Source organism: Micromesistius poutassou, assembly GCF_964030765.1.
Source record: "Micromesistius poutassou genome assembly, chromosome: 13".
Taxonomy (NCBI): Eukaryota; Metazoa; Chordata; class Actinopteri; order Gadiformes; family Gadidae; genus Micromesistius; species Micromesistius poutassou.
In genome coordinates, this window is record NC_140283.1 from 6004647 (window position 1) to 6021272 (window position 16626).

Consider the following 16626-nt stretch of genomic DNA (forward strand, 5'->3'; position numbering starts at 1 on the left):
GCATTAAGTGAGAGCGCTCCAGCCATCGCAGCCCGTTGGTGGCTGCGATGTAGGGGACGTAGGGGTCTAAAGTGACTAGAGATGTCTCCTAGAGCCAGACGTAGGGCTCTAAAGTGAGTAGAGACGTCTCCTAGAGCCAGACGTAGGGCTCTAAAGTGACTAGAGACGTCTCCTAGAGCCAGACGTAGGGCTCTAAAGTGACTAGAGACGTCTCCTAGAGCCAGACGTAGGGCTCTAAAGTGACTAGAGACGTCTCCTATGTCCAGACGTAGGGGTCTAAAGTGACTAGAGACGTCTCCTAGAGCCAGACATAGGGCTCTAAAGTGACTAGATTGGAACCTCCAGTTTCACCATCATTCGAACGGGGGTAGTGCGTTTAGCTGCGGCAGTGGGGGCCACATGAAGGCCACATTCAGTGAAAAGTTTAAACAGAATCGACTATTGGAGAAACGCAACCGACGTCATGCCGCGGTGGCCAATCACATAACCTTTATCATGGAATGTTTGCGTAGCATGATGGAAGAGAGACTGAAGGCCACGTGTTGTCCTTTCCAGAGCTGTACACCTCTGTCAGAAAGAGTGGTTTAAACTCACAACCTGACGCAAAGTGGCCATGAAGGGACTCTCCCACATGGCAGAGGCAGTTTGTGGGAATGGCTGCAATGCCCGATTTGGTCTGAACTGGACCTATACCCAATACTGGAAAAATAACCCTAACCCTTTAAACACAATTTTGTAGAATATAGTGACTTAGATCCAAAATAATAGAACAATAGGGTCCAGGTTAGGAAAAATCCAAAAGTTATCCTTTAAAGCTTTTAACCCTGACCCTAGATCTGCTCCTCACGGTAAAGCATCTTACATAATCAATGCGCTCGTCACATGATTTATTGGACTACCATTCTTTTTTTACTAACCTACATACACCTGGGCTCCCCAGGAGCCAAGCTTAGCCAGCAATATAAAGGCCTCCTGTATAAATGATGGCCTCCCTGCTCCCGCTGCCGTCTGACAGCAACTACTGAAGTACAGCGCTTCTCTTTTGTCTGGATGATTTGTGAAGCCAGTTATACGGGATGACAACTGAAAGAAGAGCACTGCATGCAGGAGTTTATATACATATATATTTATTATAAAGTATTGGTGTATAGGCAATTATTGAAAGCAGCCGGATACAACATCATTGATGCATTGTCATAAATATGAAAGAGATAGAATTAGACCGGCTCTGTTCTTTGAGTCGGCAAAAAGTAGGCTAATTCATTTTATTAAGAGTTTGCCAGAGGAATAATTATTTAAATGAACTACAATGTGCAATGGTGTGTGTTTGAGATATAGGCCTACGAATATAATCCTATGATTTTATGCAGTCTCCTAATACGTTATTCATTTCGGAGAGAGCGAGAGAGCGAGAGAGAGAGAGAGAGAGAGAGAGAGAGAGAGAGAGAGAGAGAGAAAGATGACATGCTACTCCTAGATACCAGCAGGTGCGGTAGGCTGTCACATCCTTCAGTCATGGATCAGAGTTGAAAGAGGACGGGTAGACCCAGGCAGCGACCCGGTTTCACACCATTTAACGCACAAACACTCGGGGACTCTCTCTCATACACGCACGTGTGTAAAGTGGACCGTAACATTTAAAAAAACCAACTGCTGAAAATCGAATTGCTTCATTCATTTCAATGATTTATATGCGAACTCAAGAGCGTGTTTTCCCTTATCTTCAGCCATTTTTATACTCAAACTCAAGTGAAAAATGAAGGCTGGGATGGGAGCGTGAACAGTGGGCGGGGAGGAGCGAGAGAAACACACACACACACACACACACACACACACACACACACACACACACACACACACACACACACACACACACACACACACACACACACACGCACATCACACACACCCATTGGGAATCTAGAATGATTACAGAAAATGGAAATCTTTCAAGGAGCTAGAGTCCTCCAAGTTAATAATGATAATAAGCATGTGTTCAATAACAAACCCAAAGGTCAGCCGAAGACGTGGCATTAAAAGGTTCGTGACAATCGGGAAAAACGCGCTTGAGAGTAAAATGCGCGGAGCAAGGGTTGATTTTGCAGAGGAGAGCGCAGTTGAAATCATGGTAAATTCAAAACAAAATCGGAACTGAAAATATGTTGCATTTCATGCAGAATTCTAGTTTCCGTCACCTCAACGTGGTGAAAAGGAGGCTATGGATAATAAATATATAATAGTCCAGAACAAGCTCAAAATAAAAACGAATTAGAACTTAAATGACTCATAAACAGAAGAAAACTCCATTCCTCTGTCAATGTATGAGAGGAGGATCCCCGCCATGAGGCTGAGATTACAGCCCTCTTTTATAGCCTCATAAAACCCATTATTCCTTATGTAAATGTTCCCCAACCAAATAAAAGTGAGGTCTTCTCTACCACCAGATCCATAACGCATATGGAAGTCACTCGATTCATGTCAATGTCACTGGATATCCAAGGAATCATGAGTGGATATTGCAGTAATACTATGGTAATTATACAGTTGGTTTCTGGCCAAGTGCCATTTTCAGTGCCTCCCTTTGAGAAAGGAGAAAGTGGTGACAAACTTGAAACCCATTGACCATTTTCGGGATTTCCAATGTGGACCATCAACATTGAAACATCAGTGAACCGAGTGCAATTATTTTATTAATACTCATTTAAACTTTATTTTAGACACACACACACACACACACACACACACACACACACACACACACACACACACACACACACACACACACACACACACACACACACACACACACACACACACACTCTCTCTCTCTCTCTCACACACAGACACACACACACACAGACACACACGCACGCACACACACACACACACACACACACACACACACACACACACACACACACACACACACACACACACACACACACACACACACACACACACACACACACACACACACACACACACACACACACACCGTTATTATTTTAGTAGGATATTGTAAGCCCTGCAGGTCTAGAGCATAATTAGTTTCCATGCCCCTTCTCCTTCTCTTAAAAGTAGATATCTAGGTTTGGGTCAATGATGCGACTGAACTCATTTCCTGCAAAGTTGTAAACCCCCTAAAAACAGCACGAGTGTGCGAAAAAGTTTTGATTAAGGAAAAAAAACGATAATCGATGTCCATTGAACCCTGTGATCGCCATCCTAATCGATACACTATGGACGCAGCCTCAGCAGTGCATTCTGCGCGCTATGATTGCAACGCTAAGTGGGGAAGCTTCATAAATTATTCAATTCTACTACAGTAGTAGGCTGCGTCCTCCTCCACCACCAGCGACACGGAGATCTGAAACACAGGCCGACCTAGTGCTATACTATCCGAGGTAATGTCATGTGTTTAGACGAGTAAACATATAGGGACAAATGGATCAATAACTTGGACTATACATTTGTTTAAAAAAAAAGAAAAAAAAAAAGCTTTAGCCTATGAAAAGATCGAGCAGCAGTCGACGGGTACGTAGACCGACACTGAGATGCACGGTGGAACATCAGTTCACAGGGATCGATATGCAGCCCAGCCCGATAGCGGGGAGGAACTGCCGGTATAATGTTACCCTTATGATTTAGTTTTAGTGCGATTATTACGTAATAGCCCAGCAAGTGAGTAGGAGTCTTCTACGTCTCCTCTGTCAAGGAGCCTAGAAGACGCATAAAGAGGGAAACATTTTTTTGCCAGTTTTTGATTCATTTGGATTTGGGCAAATCGCTTGTTTAATGTGTGACGTTTAGTGCCTCATGTCATTCACACTTCGGCCAGCTTCTCACCACTTTAGTCGCGTCAACGCAGCAGCGCAACCTTTTTGCCAACAGACAGCCGTGCGTCTTTGCGCACAAGTTCTCGTTTTTTGAACACACCGGTGCCTCAGTCAGTCAGTCTGTCCGGCAGCACCCGTGAGCAGAGAAGCGAACCACAGGTCCGTATAGATTACAGATTCAACACTCACGTCTAGAATGACGGCGATGCCTTTGCGCGGTTCAGGAGCGTAAAAATGCTCCTGAGCCACGGCGACCTCCTCCCTGCTGCCGGCGAATTCCCGGCTGGAGATGTTCTTGTTGTCACTCATCTTGGTTACGATCCAGCGGACGAGCCCGTCGATACCACCGGGCTGAGCGCCGCTGTTTCCGGACTGTGCTGCCGTCGCGGACTCGCTCTCCAGCACCAGGTCGGCTTCGGGTTTGGGTGGCTGGTCTTTGCTGTCCTGGGCCCGGAGTTTGGCTTGTTCTTTGTTGAGCAGTTTGTGGACGCCGTCCCTGCAATAGCGCGCTGCCTGCTCACACATCCTTTTGCTGCGTAGCGTGCATGGTGCGCTCTATGGGGGGAAAGGCGCACCCCTCCCCTCTTACATCATCGACCCCGAAAACACACCCACACACCCCAACACACATCCACTCCATCTATCCATCTTTCTATCGCTATATCTATATATATTTATATCTCTATATATATATCCATCTGTCTATCCATCTCACTAACTACACTTGAGTTACTGTCATCAAGTAGCCTTTTCATGTAAATGTACTTTTTGAGTATAATAAATGGTTCCCAGCTTTATTCAATGCAGCCCTGCCCAGAGGTATCTTCGTAAGACTAACACAGGTGTCGCTCATAACTGTTGTGGGTCTGCTCACTTTGTGTACCAGTAGACTAATCTAGTGAAGATAACTCACATTAACCATGGAGCTTTTTCCCAGAGCTGTCCTAGTAGGTAAACACAGTGTAGCCCCAGCATTAACATTGGCTGGGCAAGCAGGAGTTTCATTATTGTGGTCAATGTATTGATGATATTTACTGATATTACTGATATTTACTGGTTTAGCCTGCAACCGGTGTCCTGGTAAATTAAAAAAAGCAGACCCATGCCTAGAGTTATGAGCAACAACTGTTTGTCCTACCCTCTGTGAAAGGGTCTTTTCAATTTCTATTGGAGGAGGACAGGTTTTAGGTGCTGTCAGATAGAGTTGTAAAGATGGAGAGAAGAAAGAGAGAGAACAAAGGGAACCAGGGAAACACAACAGAAATAGGTTGACTGACAACCCCCCCCCCCCCCACCCCCTCTCTCTCTCTCTCTCTCTCTCTCTCTCTCATATGTTGTAACCAGCACAAATGCATCCCTGCGCTGGACAAACCGCTGCAGGAGAAGAGGAGGAGGATCGGATGGACATGGATCAACGTATGTCCAGTGGTACGGTACCAACTCAATACCACTGCTCACACATTAACAACGGCTGCCCCGTAGCTCACTGAGGGCCAGTGAACTGGTACAAGAACAGGGCGTCTTTGAGGAGCAGGTCGGACCCTTCGTCTGGGAGGGAAGGAAAGACGGGAGGGATGGGGAAAACAGATTTGGCTCTCCACCAAATGTGGTTTCTTCTTTCTCAAACAAACACACTAGAAGCGGGACACTTCATCGCCAAACAACGGTTACAGTTTGCCTGGTTAGATGGTATCTGGACTTATCAACCATGGAGCAATGACCAATACATTGCCATCTAGTGCTGTGGGGACCTAGCCAGGGAGACTATTGGACATGATTGCCCCCTTGTGGTTATTAATATAAATGACAGACACCCTGATTTTCTTGTAAACTGTTTATTTTGTCATTTAGGACAGCTCCCATATGGCCAATGGCACATTACAATAAATAATGTACATGTATAACAGCTGTTCCTGTTTCGATTTCCAACTTTAAGTTCTGCATCAATATTTGATTAAGTAACATGGCTTGTGCACAATAAAAGCGATTTATTACTAGGAACAATTAAAAAAAAGCTTTTTGTCTGACACAAAGGACTAGCTCGTATAAATAGTAAACATTTGAATGGAGTGGATGAACAGTACAAACAATATGTTGACCATGTATTTTATTTGCATATGTGCATGTGTTTCTGCCTCTGTGTGACCTGTTGTGTGTGTATGTGTGCTGTGTGAGTGCGAGTGTGTGTGTGCGTGTGCTGTGTGCGTGCGTGTGCATGTGCATGTGCGAGTGCGTGTGCGTGTGTGTCTGTGTGCGTGCGTGTGCCATGCCTGCGTCTATGTGGCCTCGGGGCTGTGGCCCCTCAGGTAGAAGACCCAGCAGCAGGGCGGTCCCTGGCCCTCGGTGGAGGAGCTGCAGACGTTGAGCTTGCCCTGCCAGCGGCCCTGGGGCCCGGCCGCCGGGGCCCCGAACGTCACCAGGATGTTGTGGGTCTTTTTGGACCGGATGGTGTCCGCCCCTTTCACCGTGAAGCACGGATTGTCTACCTGTAGGAGGGACGGTCAAGGCCCCATTATGCCGTAGGAATCCCTTTACACAGTGCAGGTTTCACTGCTGTTCAATCACACTTTTCTACTGCAGATATTAAAGGGATGCAGATATCTGTCAATTGGCGTTTGCCTGCCAGAATCAAGATGAGTCGTTTGATTCCACTTTCATCATTGTGCATCCAGAAGGGGAGTTTGCTCTGTACTGTGATGATGAGGCAACCTGTGATCCACCACTGTCAGTTATATCATCAGCTGCGTCTGGCTGGGTCGTCTAGACGCAGGGTAACCTGTCAGTTATCTCATCAGCTGCCTCTGGCTGGGTACTCTACACACAGGGTAACCTTTCAGCAATGCATCACAGGCAGCCTAATAAAAAACTGAAAAAAGTCCTGAATTGTGTTTGTAGATAAACAGCAATCTTGTTGTATTGTTACTGGTGCTAGTTTTGATTTAGTGATTATTTGGAACCCATTGGAAATTATTGGAAAGTAATTAAAAGTGTAGACCCCTCACATGAACAGGAGCTAGGCTACTGTATCTCTGCAAGTCAATGGAAGCAGCTGACGGAACGCAAATGCTAACCTAGCGTTCTCCCCTTCTGGAAGCATAATTGTGCATTTGGCATTAAACAACTAGCCAAACACCAATTTACCGACGTATCCCTTTAACGCCATTCACAAATATCTGAACTATAAGGTTTTTCAAGAATAGAAAGGCCATTCCAATTTTCCTCTCGAAATGGTTTTATTGTGGTCCACTTCTGCCAGAAGGGCACCATGGGAAAACAATGTAGTCATAACTGTAGCTACAACTCAAGACATTAGAGGCTGCTAATGGGACAGCTGAGTACGTACATAGTGCAGGTTTAACACTACTAGCCAGGGGGAACTTACCCTGTAGAAGGAGAAGGGTATGTTAGTCCTACTTGTTACTGAATGTGATACAGCTACAACCTACCCGACTGAGGAGTTAGTTCACAGTGAATGTGTTGACTCAGATGCAACCCACTTACATTGGCGAGTAAGTTGGTTGCATTAGTACATTTATATTTTACCTTTAGGGCCTTGAGCAGAGGCTTTTATCCAATGCGACTCACAATAAGTACATTTGTCAGAAGAAAGACAAACAACAATATACCGCTGTTGGTACAGTAAGGATGTTCCAAGTGCCAAGCACTTACAATTGCTAGGTCCACCCATTCTTGTATACAACAAAGATAGCTAGGTGCTCCACGCTGCTAAGTACTATTTCAGTGGCAGTACGTACATTAGACATATGTCTCAGATGTATATATTTTTGTGTATTGTATATTAAGGCACTGTCCTGTACCCCGTGTGGCCTAACGGATCCCCCCCTCCTGGCCTGATACTCACCTGGTAGGAGAAGGCGGCGGTGTGCAGGAGGACGTTCTTGAAGGGGATGCTGACGCTGGAACCGGCCCGGACAGTGAACGGGCCCTGGGGCCTGGGGCCCACGCAGGTTCCCCTGAGGGGGAAGACGTACTCTCCCCCCAGCGGGGAGGACACGCTCAGCAGGGCCCTGGCCTCCCCCAGCTGATGGGGCTCAAAGCAGACCTCCACACGGACCTCAGAGCCCGCCTGGGACCCGGGCGGCACGATGAGGCTCTTCTCCACCGTGAAGTCCTCCCCGTCCGTCTGGAACGGAGGGCAGGGGAGGGGGGGGGGTGGGGAAGAGGGGAGGGGAAATAGGATGGGAGGGTGGGGATATTAAATAGCTACAAGTTATTTGGCTGTGGATCAGCAAACAAAAATAAACAATATACATGCATTTTAGTGTCTATGTGTAGTGACATCTGTGTAGAGGGGTACGCTGTTTCATGTGACACACTCAGGGTTGTATCAGGGAGCCAGTGAATCATGTGACACACTCAGGGTTGTATCAGGGAGCCGGTGAATCATGTGACACACTCAGGGTTGTATCAGGGAGCCGGTGAATCATGTGACACACTCAGGGTTGTATCAGGGAGCCGGTGAATCATGTGACACAATCAGTGTTGTATCAGGGAGCCGGTGAATCATGTGACACACTCAGGGTTGTATCAGGGAGCCGGTGAATCATGTGACACACTCAGGGTTGTATCAGGGAGCCGGTGAATCATGTGACACAATCAGTGTTGTATCAGGGAGCCGGTGAATCATGTGACACACTCAGGGTTGTATCAGGGAGCCGGTGAATCATGTGACACAATCAGTGTTGTATCAGGGAGCCGGTGAATCATGTGACACAATCAGTGTTGTATCAGGGAGCCAGTGAAGACGCTGCCAGCCTGAGGGCCGGGGGCCTCACCTTGCAGGAGTACTCAGCCTTGCTGCGTGAGTAGTTGGTGAACTTGGCGAGGCCCATGTGGCTGCCGCCCAGCGGGGTCTGGAAGAGGAGCGGGAGCTCCGGGGGCGCGCCCAGGGCCTTGAGGAGCAGCTCGTAGCGGAAGGGGCCCAGCTCGCTGCAGTAGAGGGTGAGGCCCGCTGTGGACTCTCCCTCAAAGAGGGGCTGGTACTCAAAGACCACCTCCCCCTGGGGAGAAGACACATACATGGATACAAGACAGACATAGAAATGCACGCACACATGTACGCACACATGCACGCACGCAAACCAACACACAGTATCAGCTCAAACAAAAAAATGCCAATGCTCTATAAATAATCCCACATGCAAACGGCATGTCGGTACGTTTGCCTTGGAGGCCGATCCGGGCGCCCACCTGGGACAGGCCCGGCAGCGTGTGCTGCAGGGGCACGCTGATGTTGGGACTGGAGCACTCGGCGGTGAGGGTGACGGGCACGGCCAGGGGGTTCTCCAGCCGCACGCTGGACGACGTCGTCTGCCGCACGGCGGCGCTCAGCTCCAGCGCCCCCGCCGGCGCGGTGCGGGGCGCCCTGAAGCTCAGCACGTAGAAGAGGTACTCGCCCGAGGCCTCGCTGCGGAACGTCACCTGGAGGTCGAAGGAGTGTGATCAACGAGGAGTCAAAGCGACCTCGGAGACCCTTCAAAGAGAAACACCTGCGCACGATAGCCCTCACAAAATCACTTTCACACCCCCCCCCCCGTCACCTCTCCTCCCCCTGTGTAATACATAGCGCCAAAGCTCGTGCACGGGCCACTGCCCCTTTGCCCTCGTTGGCTATAGTGCCCTCTGGCCTGAAGTCGTTTGGTTGTTGTAGTTCTGTGGTCGTATGTCCTCCTTAAATTGCCTACGCCACTGCCAACTATGTCTGCATGGCGCTGGTCCCTACACACGCTACAACGTCAGGCTGGAATATTGGGCCTCAAACAGAAACAAGACAAGAGACCACAAGGTGAGATGCTGGCTGATGGCCGTGTGCCCAGACCTTGGTCTGCACCAGGCCCTCCTTGTAGGAGTAGAAGGATAACTTGTAGTCCTTGGTGGCCTGAGGAGCCACTTCCACGTAGTCCAGGCCCCGCAGAGACACCGTGGCGTCGGGCTTCTCCGGCTTCAGAATCTCTATCACCACCTTAAACCTGGAAGACATGGAAACACCTCATTTCAAGGACAAACATACGCAGAAACACACTCATTTTACAGAGAAACAGTAGGAGATATCCACAACGTATTTTACAGAAAAACATACAGAAACACACTTATTTTATCGAGAAACATGCACAGAAACCCCCTTATTTTACAGAGAAGCATACACAGAAACACTCATTTTACAGAGAAACACACAAACACATAAGCGTTACAGAGATAGAAAGATACAAGCATACCTGTAACAACTACAACATTGACTGCATGTGTGTGACAGTGTTTCCCACGTCAGCACATGCTGCTGTATATATACAGGTATATTGTACATGAGCTATTGTGTGTGTGTGTGTGTGTGTGTGTGTGTGTGTGTGTGTGTGTGTGTGTGTGTGTGTGTGTGTGTGTGTGTGTGTGTGTGTGTGTGTGTGTGTGTGTGTGTGTGTGCATGACAAACCTCTGCTGCTTGCTGAGCCAGTTGTGCACGGGCAACAGCTCCGTGTGCCGGGTCTTGGCAAGCAGCTCGTGGCTAATGGTGGCCTCGGGTTTAGGGGGCTCAGCTGTTCCCTGCAGAGTGTAGAGCTGCCCGGCTCCATCAGGGAAACACAAGGACACAGAACCCTGGGAGAGCGAGAGACAGAGGGGGAGGGAGAGAGGTAGAAATAAAGAGACAGAGGGAAAAAAAGAGAGACAGAGACAGAGAGACAGAAAGAGAGACAGAGGGAGAGAAAGAGAGACAGAGACAGAGAGGGAGAGAAAGAGAGACAGAGAGGGGGAGGGAGAGAGATATAAATAAAGAGACAGATGGAGAGGCAGGAAGAGAGACAGAGACAGAGAGAGACAGAGGGAGAGACAGAAAGAGAGAGACAGAGGGAGAGGTAGGGAGAGACCACTTTAGCTTTTGCTTAGACATCAAGATATTAAAGAATATTACAGAATATGTTATACCGAAGAAGTGTCAGAACGTGATACATAATTGAAAAGCCGGGATTCAACATGTGTGTACAAGTGTGTATTCTAGCATCCTCTCCACACTGCTCCACATTGCTCTATTCTATCCCAGGTTAAACCTCAGTCATCTCCTGCATTATGTGTATATGTAACTCTCCATGACCACCGCTCCGGTGCTCCAGAGCGACGGGCGGCCGTACCACATGCTTCTTGCCCGGGGCAGCCATGGTGCGCGGGGCGTAGGTGATGGGGTAGCTCTTGGTCTCCATCGGCTCCAGGAGGAGGACCGGCGCGGCGCTCCAGTGCCCGCCCTCCACGCTGGGCTGCAGGCTCCAGCGCTGGGCCGTGGGGTTGGACACGGCCAGGCTCTGGGTGTGGGAGCCGCGCACCGGGCAGCAGAAGGTCAACACCTGGCCCAGATGAGGAGGAGGAGGAGGAGAGACAGAACCATGAAATGTATTTATTTTGATTTTCGGAGGCTTCTGGATTGTGGGCCTTCTGTCCATTGGGGTTGCGTTAAACGATTAAGAAAGATTGACTTGCTGTTCATGTTGAATCACCACAGTGCTATATAATCACCACGGTGCTATATAATCACCACGGTGCTATAGACTCACCACGGTGCTATTATAGACTCACCACGGTGCTATAGACTCACCACGGTGCTATAGACTCACCACGGTGCTATTATAGACTCACCACGGTGCTATAGACTCACCACGGTGCTATAGACTCACCACGGTGCTATGAACTCACCACGGTGCTATGAACTCACCACGGTGCTATGAACTCACCACGGTGCTATAGACTCACCACGGTGCTATAGACTCACCACGGTGCTATAGACTCACCACGGTGCTATAGACTCATCACGGTGCTATTATAGACTCACCACGGTGCTATTATAGACTCACCACGGTGCTATTATAGACTCACCACGGTGCTATTATAGACTCACCACGGTGCTGTAGACTCACCACGGTGCTGTATCGTCTCCATGGTGCTATAGACTCTACGTGATGCTTTAGACTCACTGAAGTGTTATATCCTCTCCATAGTGGTGGTCGTGAGCTAGATGAGATCATTTAACTGAACCCTGAAGTGAAGCCACTGGGAGTGAGGGGATTAAAGCTGTTCACCTCAGTGGGCAGAGGGGTCTAGTGTATAATGTGGTGCTGGTGTCTAACTCAGATTGGAGCAGCAGCCCAGAGACACAGGCTCTTCCACAGAGATTGGCTTGGCTTTTTAACTTGCAAATGCGAAAGAATGAAATGGCCACCTCCCAATGAAAACACTACCTTGCTACTGACACTGGCATTGACACTATGCGGGACCGACTTAACTCCACCTCGGTGACGGTCACTGAGACGTTCGTGGTGATGGGTTAGGTCAAGTGTGTTTTGTGTGCTATGTGTGTGTGTTAATAAAGGCTCTCGTAGTCGAGCGGTTCGTATGTACATACTGCACATACATTGGATAGTTTGGTAAAAGGACGGAGCATAAGCGTGTCTTCACTGGCTATTTGAGGCACTTCTGGTATAAATAGCTCCTACAAGCTACTTAAAAAGTAGCCTCTTATTATTCTAGCAAGAATTTAAAGACAACAGATGGTAGCTCCTTATTACTTGAGCAATAATTTAAAGACAACAGATGGTGGGCAGGAGATACCATAGTGTGATGAAGGAGTATGCAATGACTATGCAACGATTGATCCGACCTCTTTGGCGACGGGAGGGAGGACGCAGGAGCCGGCGACGGTGAGGGTCACTGGAGCAGAAGAGCCCTCTATGGAGCAGGACAGGCGTGCGTATGTCTTGGGGTTGCTGAGCACCACGGGGGCAAAGGTGAGGTCAAAAGGGAGCTCTGAGCCCGGGCAGATGTAGCCTACATCTGGCTTAATGGAAAGCTCTGGAGGAAAGCGCTCTGTCGCCCATCTGAACCTGTGATATAGAACAGTGTCATTAAGTGCCAGGCATGCAAGAAAAAGACAAGGATGGAGACTCACTGTCTCTACATTGGAAGAGACACAAATTTTTTTAAATATTTTTTTCTTCTGTTTCAATACCATCCCCATTATGTGGGTCAGATGGACACACTGAGGGAGAGCCGATGCGCTCCACTCCACTGCAGTGTCCAGCGTGCACGGTACTGACTTGGCCCGTAGGTCTCCGTGGTTGCTCAGGACCAGCCTCTTGGCCATCGTGCAGCGCTGCACCACCGCCCCGAAGGCCAGGTAGTCCGGGTCCACCCGCACCTCCACACACTGCACAGACCAGGGCAAAGAGCTCAGAACACCGCTGGGCCGCTCAGTGTGAAGACATTTAAAGTGGAGCCCCGATCAACCTGTGTAAATCCTCATGAACAATAGAGAGAGAAACATCCTCTTGATTTATATTTTAAAGGCCATCCTCTGCACATTTTAGGACGGCTTAAATATATTTATGATGAAAAAGATGATTAAATATGACTAGAAAAAATTAGGATTTCCAAAATAATGTTTATTTAGAATGTGTTTATTTGTTTAAATGTTGACCTGGCAGCTGCCCCGCGTGGTCAGCAGGGTGTGCTGCATGCCCATGCACTCGGCCCGCAGCTGGGCCGTGAAGGGGGCCGAGCGCTGGCGGGGCGCCCAGAGGAGCTCCACCGCACAACGGCCGCCCACAGCCCTGAGGGTCACCTCTCCCGCCGGGGACACGGACAGCACCTGGAGCCAGAGTCCGAGAGGTGAGGAGTGAGGAGGAGAGGTGAGGAGTGAGGAGGAGAGATAAGGAGTGCAGAGGAGAGGTGCGCAGTGAGGAGGGGAGGAGGAGGAGTAGAAACTGAGGTTTTGGAAGGATTTCAGGACACCACCTGGGCTAAAGCATCTCTCAGACGGATGCACATGAGATGAGTTCCTATTGGAAAAACAACTCCATCTCATTCTAGAATAATGAATGCTGTTATGAAAACACCAAAGATGCCTAGACAACACATGGCATAGTTCTCTGACTATCGTTGCTTTGTGCATGTCTTGATACAAAATACTTTGTAACTTGAAAAGTGCTATACAAATAAAGTTATTATATAAAACAGTTCTTATTGAAAAGCCTTGCTCTAATGACAAAGAGAAACATCCCTGTTCACTCGGTAGCTCTCCATTTACTCTGAAATACCAAGCCTAGCACTGGCTTTATGCCAGGCCTTCATGCCGGATTGACGGTATTACGTGGGAAGGAATAACGTGTGTGTGGAGCAGAGCAGGAGGGAATCCAGAGATATCATCAGGCTTAGTTCCTCCTACTCTGCGCTAGTTCCATAGGAACACACAGAAAGAGTGCATTGCATACTGTGTATATTAAAATCATGAAGAGGAAACGAGGTGAGGGAAGTTGGAAGAAGTCTTTGGAAGAAGTAGCACAGAAATTACCCTGGGGTCCAGCTGTGTGTGTGTGTGTGTGTGTGGGGGGAGGGACCTCCCTACCTAGGGGTCCAGCGGCGGCTGTGTGTGTGTGTGTGTGTGTGTGTGTGTGTGTGTGGGGGGGGGGCCCTCCCTACCCGGGGGTCCAGTGGGGGCTGTGAGTTGAGCTGCAGGGAGAAGGTGAGGTCGGAGGGGCTGCGGTTGACCACCCAGACCTGCCTCTTCACCCGTTGGCCCGGCGGCACCGACCCTAGGTCCACCCTCTCCTGGCTGGGGTCCTCCACCTCCAGCTGGGGTCACACACACACACACACACACACACACACACACACAGTATGAATGCATCTACAGTATGTCAGCATGTCTACAGTATGAATGCATTTCTACAATATGTCTGCATTCATACAGTATGAATGTATGTCTACAGTGTGTGCATGTGTACAGTATGTCTACAATATGTGTGCATGTCTACAGTATGTGTGTATGTCTACAGTATGCACACACACACACCCTTTATCAAGGCAGTGCCCCCCAAACTCCCCATGGCAGCCCCTAGTGCAGCCTATGGCCGGGCTGACCTTGATCTCCATGCCCTGGCCCAGGATCTCCACCACCTGTTTGGTACACTGGCCCACCACGAAGGTGAGCTTGTCTTGGTAGCGCCGCGCCTCTCGTGGGAGGAAGGTGAGCCTTGCCTCTGCCGTGCCGCCCGGGGACAGCGTGTCTGCCTGGAAGCCCAGCTCCAGGTGGGGGGTGTTGGCGAACAGGCACTGGACACTGGAGCCGCGGATCCAGAAAGGAAAACGCGTCAACCGGTTAGTGTTTCTGACATGGCAGGGGGTAGGATAGTGTGTTGGGTGGGGTAGGGCTTCAACTCCCAGCTTAAACAATAGCGATGCATCCACATACGTCGGCCCATGTATGCGGATTGTCAGCAGCCCTGCAGGCCTATTTCAGCATGATCAACAGGCTTTTCTATGACCTGCGTTCACTCTGAGACTACATGACCAAACAAAGAGTGACCGGAGATCCAGACATCATAGTGCTGTGTCCTCTCTGTGCAGAACACCCTGACCCCCCCACACACACACACCTGATAGGCCTGTCTCTGGTGTTGCTGATGAGCAGGGTCTGGCAGGCCGGCGCCATGCCCGCCGAGTGGACGAAGCACTTTCCAAAGTTGTGCTTGGTGAATGAGAAGTGGAGGCTGGAGGGCGCGCCACTGCCACTCACCGCAAAGGTAAACGTCGGGCCGTGCTTCACCTGAAACATTGAGGGAGAGAGGGAGAGACAGAAACGGAAAGAGAGAGAGGGAGAGATCAAGTCCTGGTTTGTTGGTATATTGTACCACATGCTGCACTGTCCACTAACAATGAGAGTGAATTCACAAGTTGGTGCCATGCTACGTAGGGTGAGGGCCAACCTCCAAACACTTACATATACTGTAAGCCTACTCTATGAATGAATGATCACATGGCTAGACTATATCAAGTTGACTAGTTAGGTCTTACAAAGACTGCACAAGATTTGACCACACTACGTCAACCTATTAGTTGGGCCTGACCGTGACGTCGCTAGACATGTGTCTGCATGTACTGTATGTACATTTATATCCACTGATTAAGGTGACGGTGTGGTTTGTAATAACCACCAGAAGCAGACATAGCCGGACCATATTCATCAATGAGCGCCGGCCTCACCTTGGCGTGGAGCCTGACTCCTTGGAGGGAACACTTTCTGTGTGGACGGAAGCAGAGCGTGGTGCTCAGCTGTTTGCTGACCTCCACGATGGCCTCCTGACCGGGCCTCACGTCCAAGTGCTGCAGCAGCTCAGGGGGACCTTCCAGGTCAAAGGTCACACACATACTAAACCTTCCCATGTTGGACAGCAGGAAGGTGAAGGCCAATGTGTCTCTCAGGTCCACCTGAAATGAAAAACACACTGAAATGCCTGGAATAGGTTTTGATCGCTTTTCCATCAGTCCATTCACAATTGCTTAATTGGATTGTTTATGATTCAGCATACATAAAAAATACATGAAAGCCTACATAACAGCTGAAATTCTAATCATGAAGCAAGTTTATTATTAGTGGTGGTAATGAAACATATGCACGTAGAAAAACAGAGCGAGGGGTAGACATAGAGCTAGTGCGTGTGTGTCTTTTCTTGTGTGCTCGTGTGTGCGTGTGTGACAACCTCTCCAAAGTCGAGCAGGTGGGGCTGCTCGCCTGCTTGGACCTCCCGGTCCTCTCCCGCGGGGCTCCTGAGCTGCAGCCGGGCGCTCATGGCGTAGCCGTCGGCCTGGACGCTGAGGGTCAGCGGCAGCGTCTTGCCCCTCACCCTCAGCACGGGCCTGAACCTCAGGCAGCCCTCCCCGCTGGCCGCCACACACAGAGACAGCGGCAGCCTGCAGCGTTCACCCAAGCATGCCAACAGAAGCATAGGAAGGA

At 49.3% G+C, this 16626-nt stretch overlaps 2 protein-coding genes across 2 annotated transcripts in view; both read right to left on the minus strand.

Annotated features, from left to right (window-relative positions):
- necab2 (N-terminal EF-hand calcium binding protein 2) overlaps window positions 1-4361 on the minus strand; it is a gene marked incomplete at both ends in the record, with an annotated part of 55658 nt that extends 51297 nt beyond the window's left edge. The window contains one exon of the mRNA XM_084477848.1: window positions 4026-4361. Within this exon, the coding sequence (XP_084333974.1) occupies window positions 4026-4361 (336 nt within the window). The remainder of the gene's footprint in view (window positions 1-4025) is intronic.
- A 1348-nt stretch (window positions 4362-5709) lies between these two features.
- The window catches only part of hydin (HYDIN axonemal central pair apparatus protein), a gene marked incomplete at its 5' end in the record, with an annotated part of 73563 nt that continues 62646 nt past the window's right edge, over window positions 5710-16626 (minus strand). Inside the window, 15 exons of the mRNA XM_084477849.1 lie at window positions 5710-6322; window positions 7699-7980; window positions 8633-8857; window positions 9048-9278; window positions 9676-9826; window positions 10285-10448; window positions 10979-11188; window positions 12496-12718; window positions 12932-13041; window positions 13312-13482; window positions 14313-14465; window positions 14754-14952; window positions 15269-15438; window positions 15876-16100; window positions 16373-16583. Of these exons, the coding sequence (XP_084333975.1) occupies window positions 6113-6322; window positions 7699-7980; window positions 8633-8857; window positions 9048-9278; window positions 9676-9826; window positions 10285-10448; window positions 10979-11188; window positions 12496-12718; window positions 12932-13041; window positions 13312-13482; window positions 14313-14465; window positions 14754-14952; window positions 15269-15438; window positions 15876-16100; window positions 16373-16583 (2935 nt within the window). The 3' untranslated portion in view covers window positions 5710-6112. The remainder of the gene's footprint in view (window positions 6323-7698; window positions 7981-8632; window positions 8858-9047; window positions 9279-9675; window positions 9827-10284; window positions 10449-10978; window positions 11189-12495; window positions 12719-12931; window positions 13042-13311; window positions 13483-14312; window positions 14466-14753; window positions 14953-15268; window positions 15439-15875; window positions 16101-16372; window positions 16584-16626) is intronic.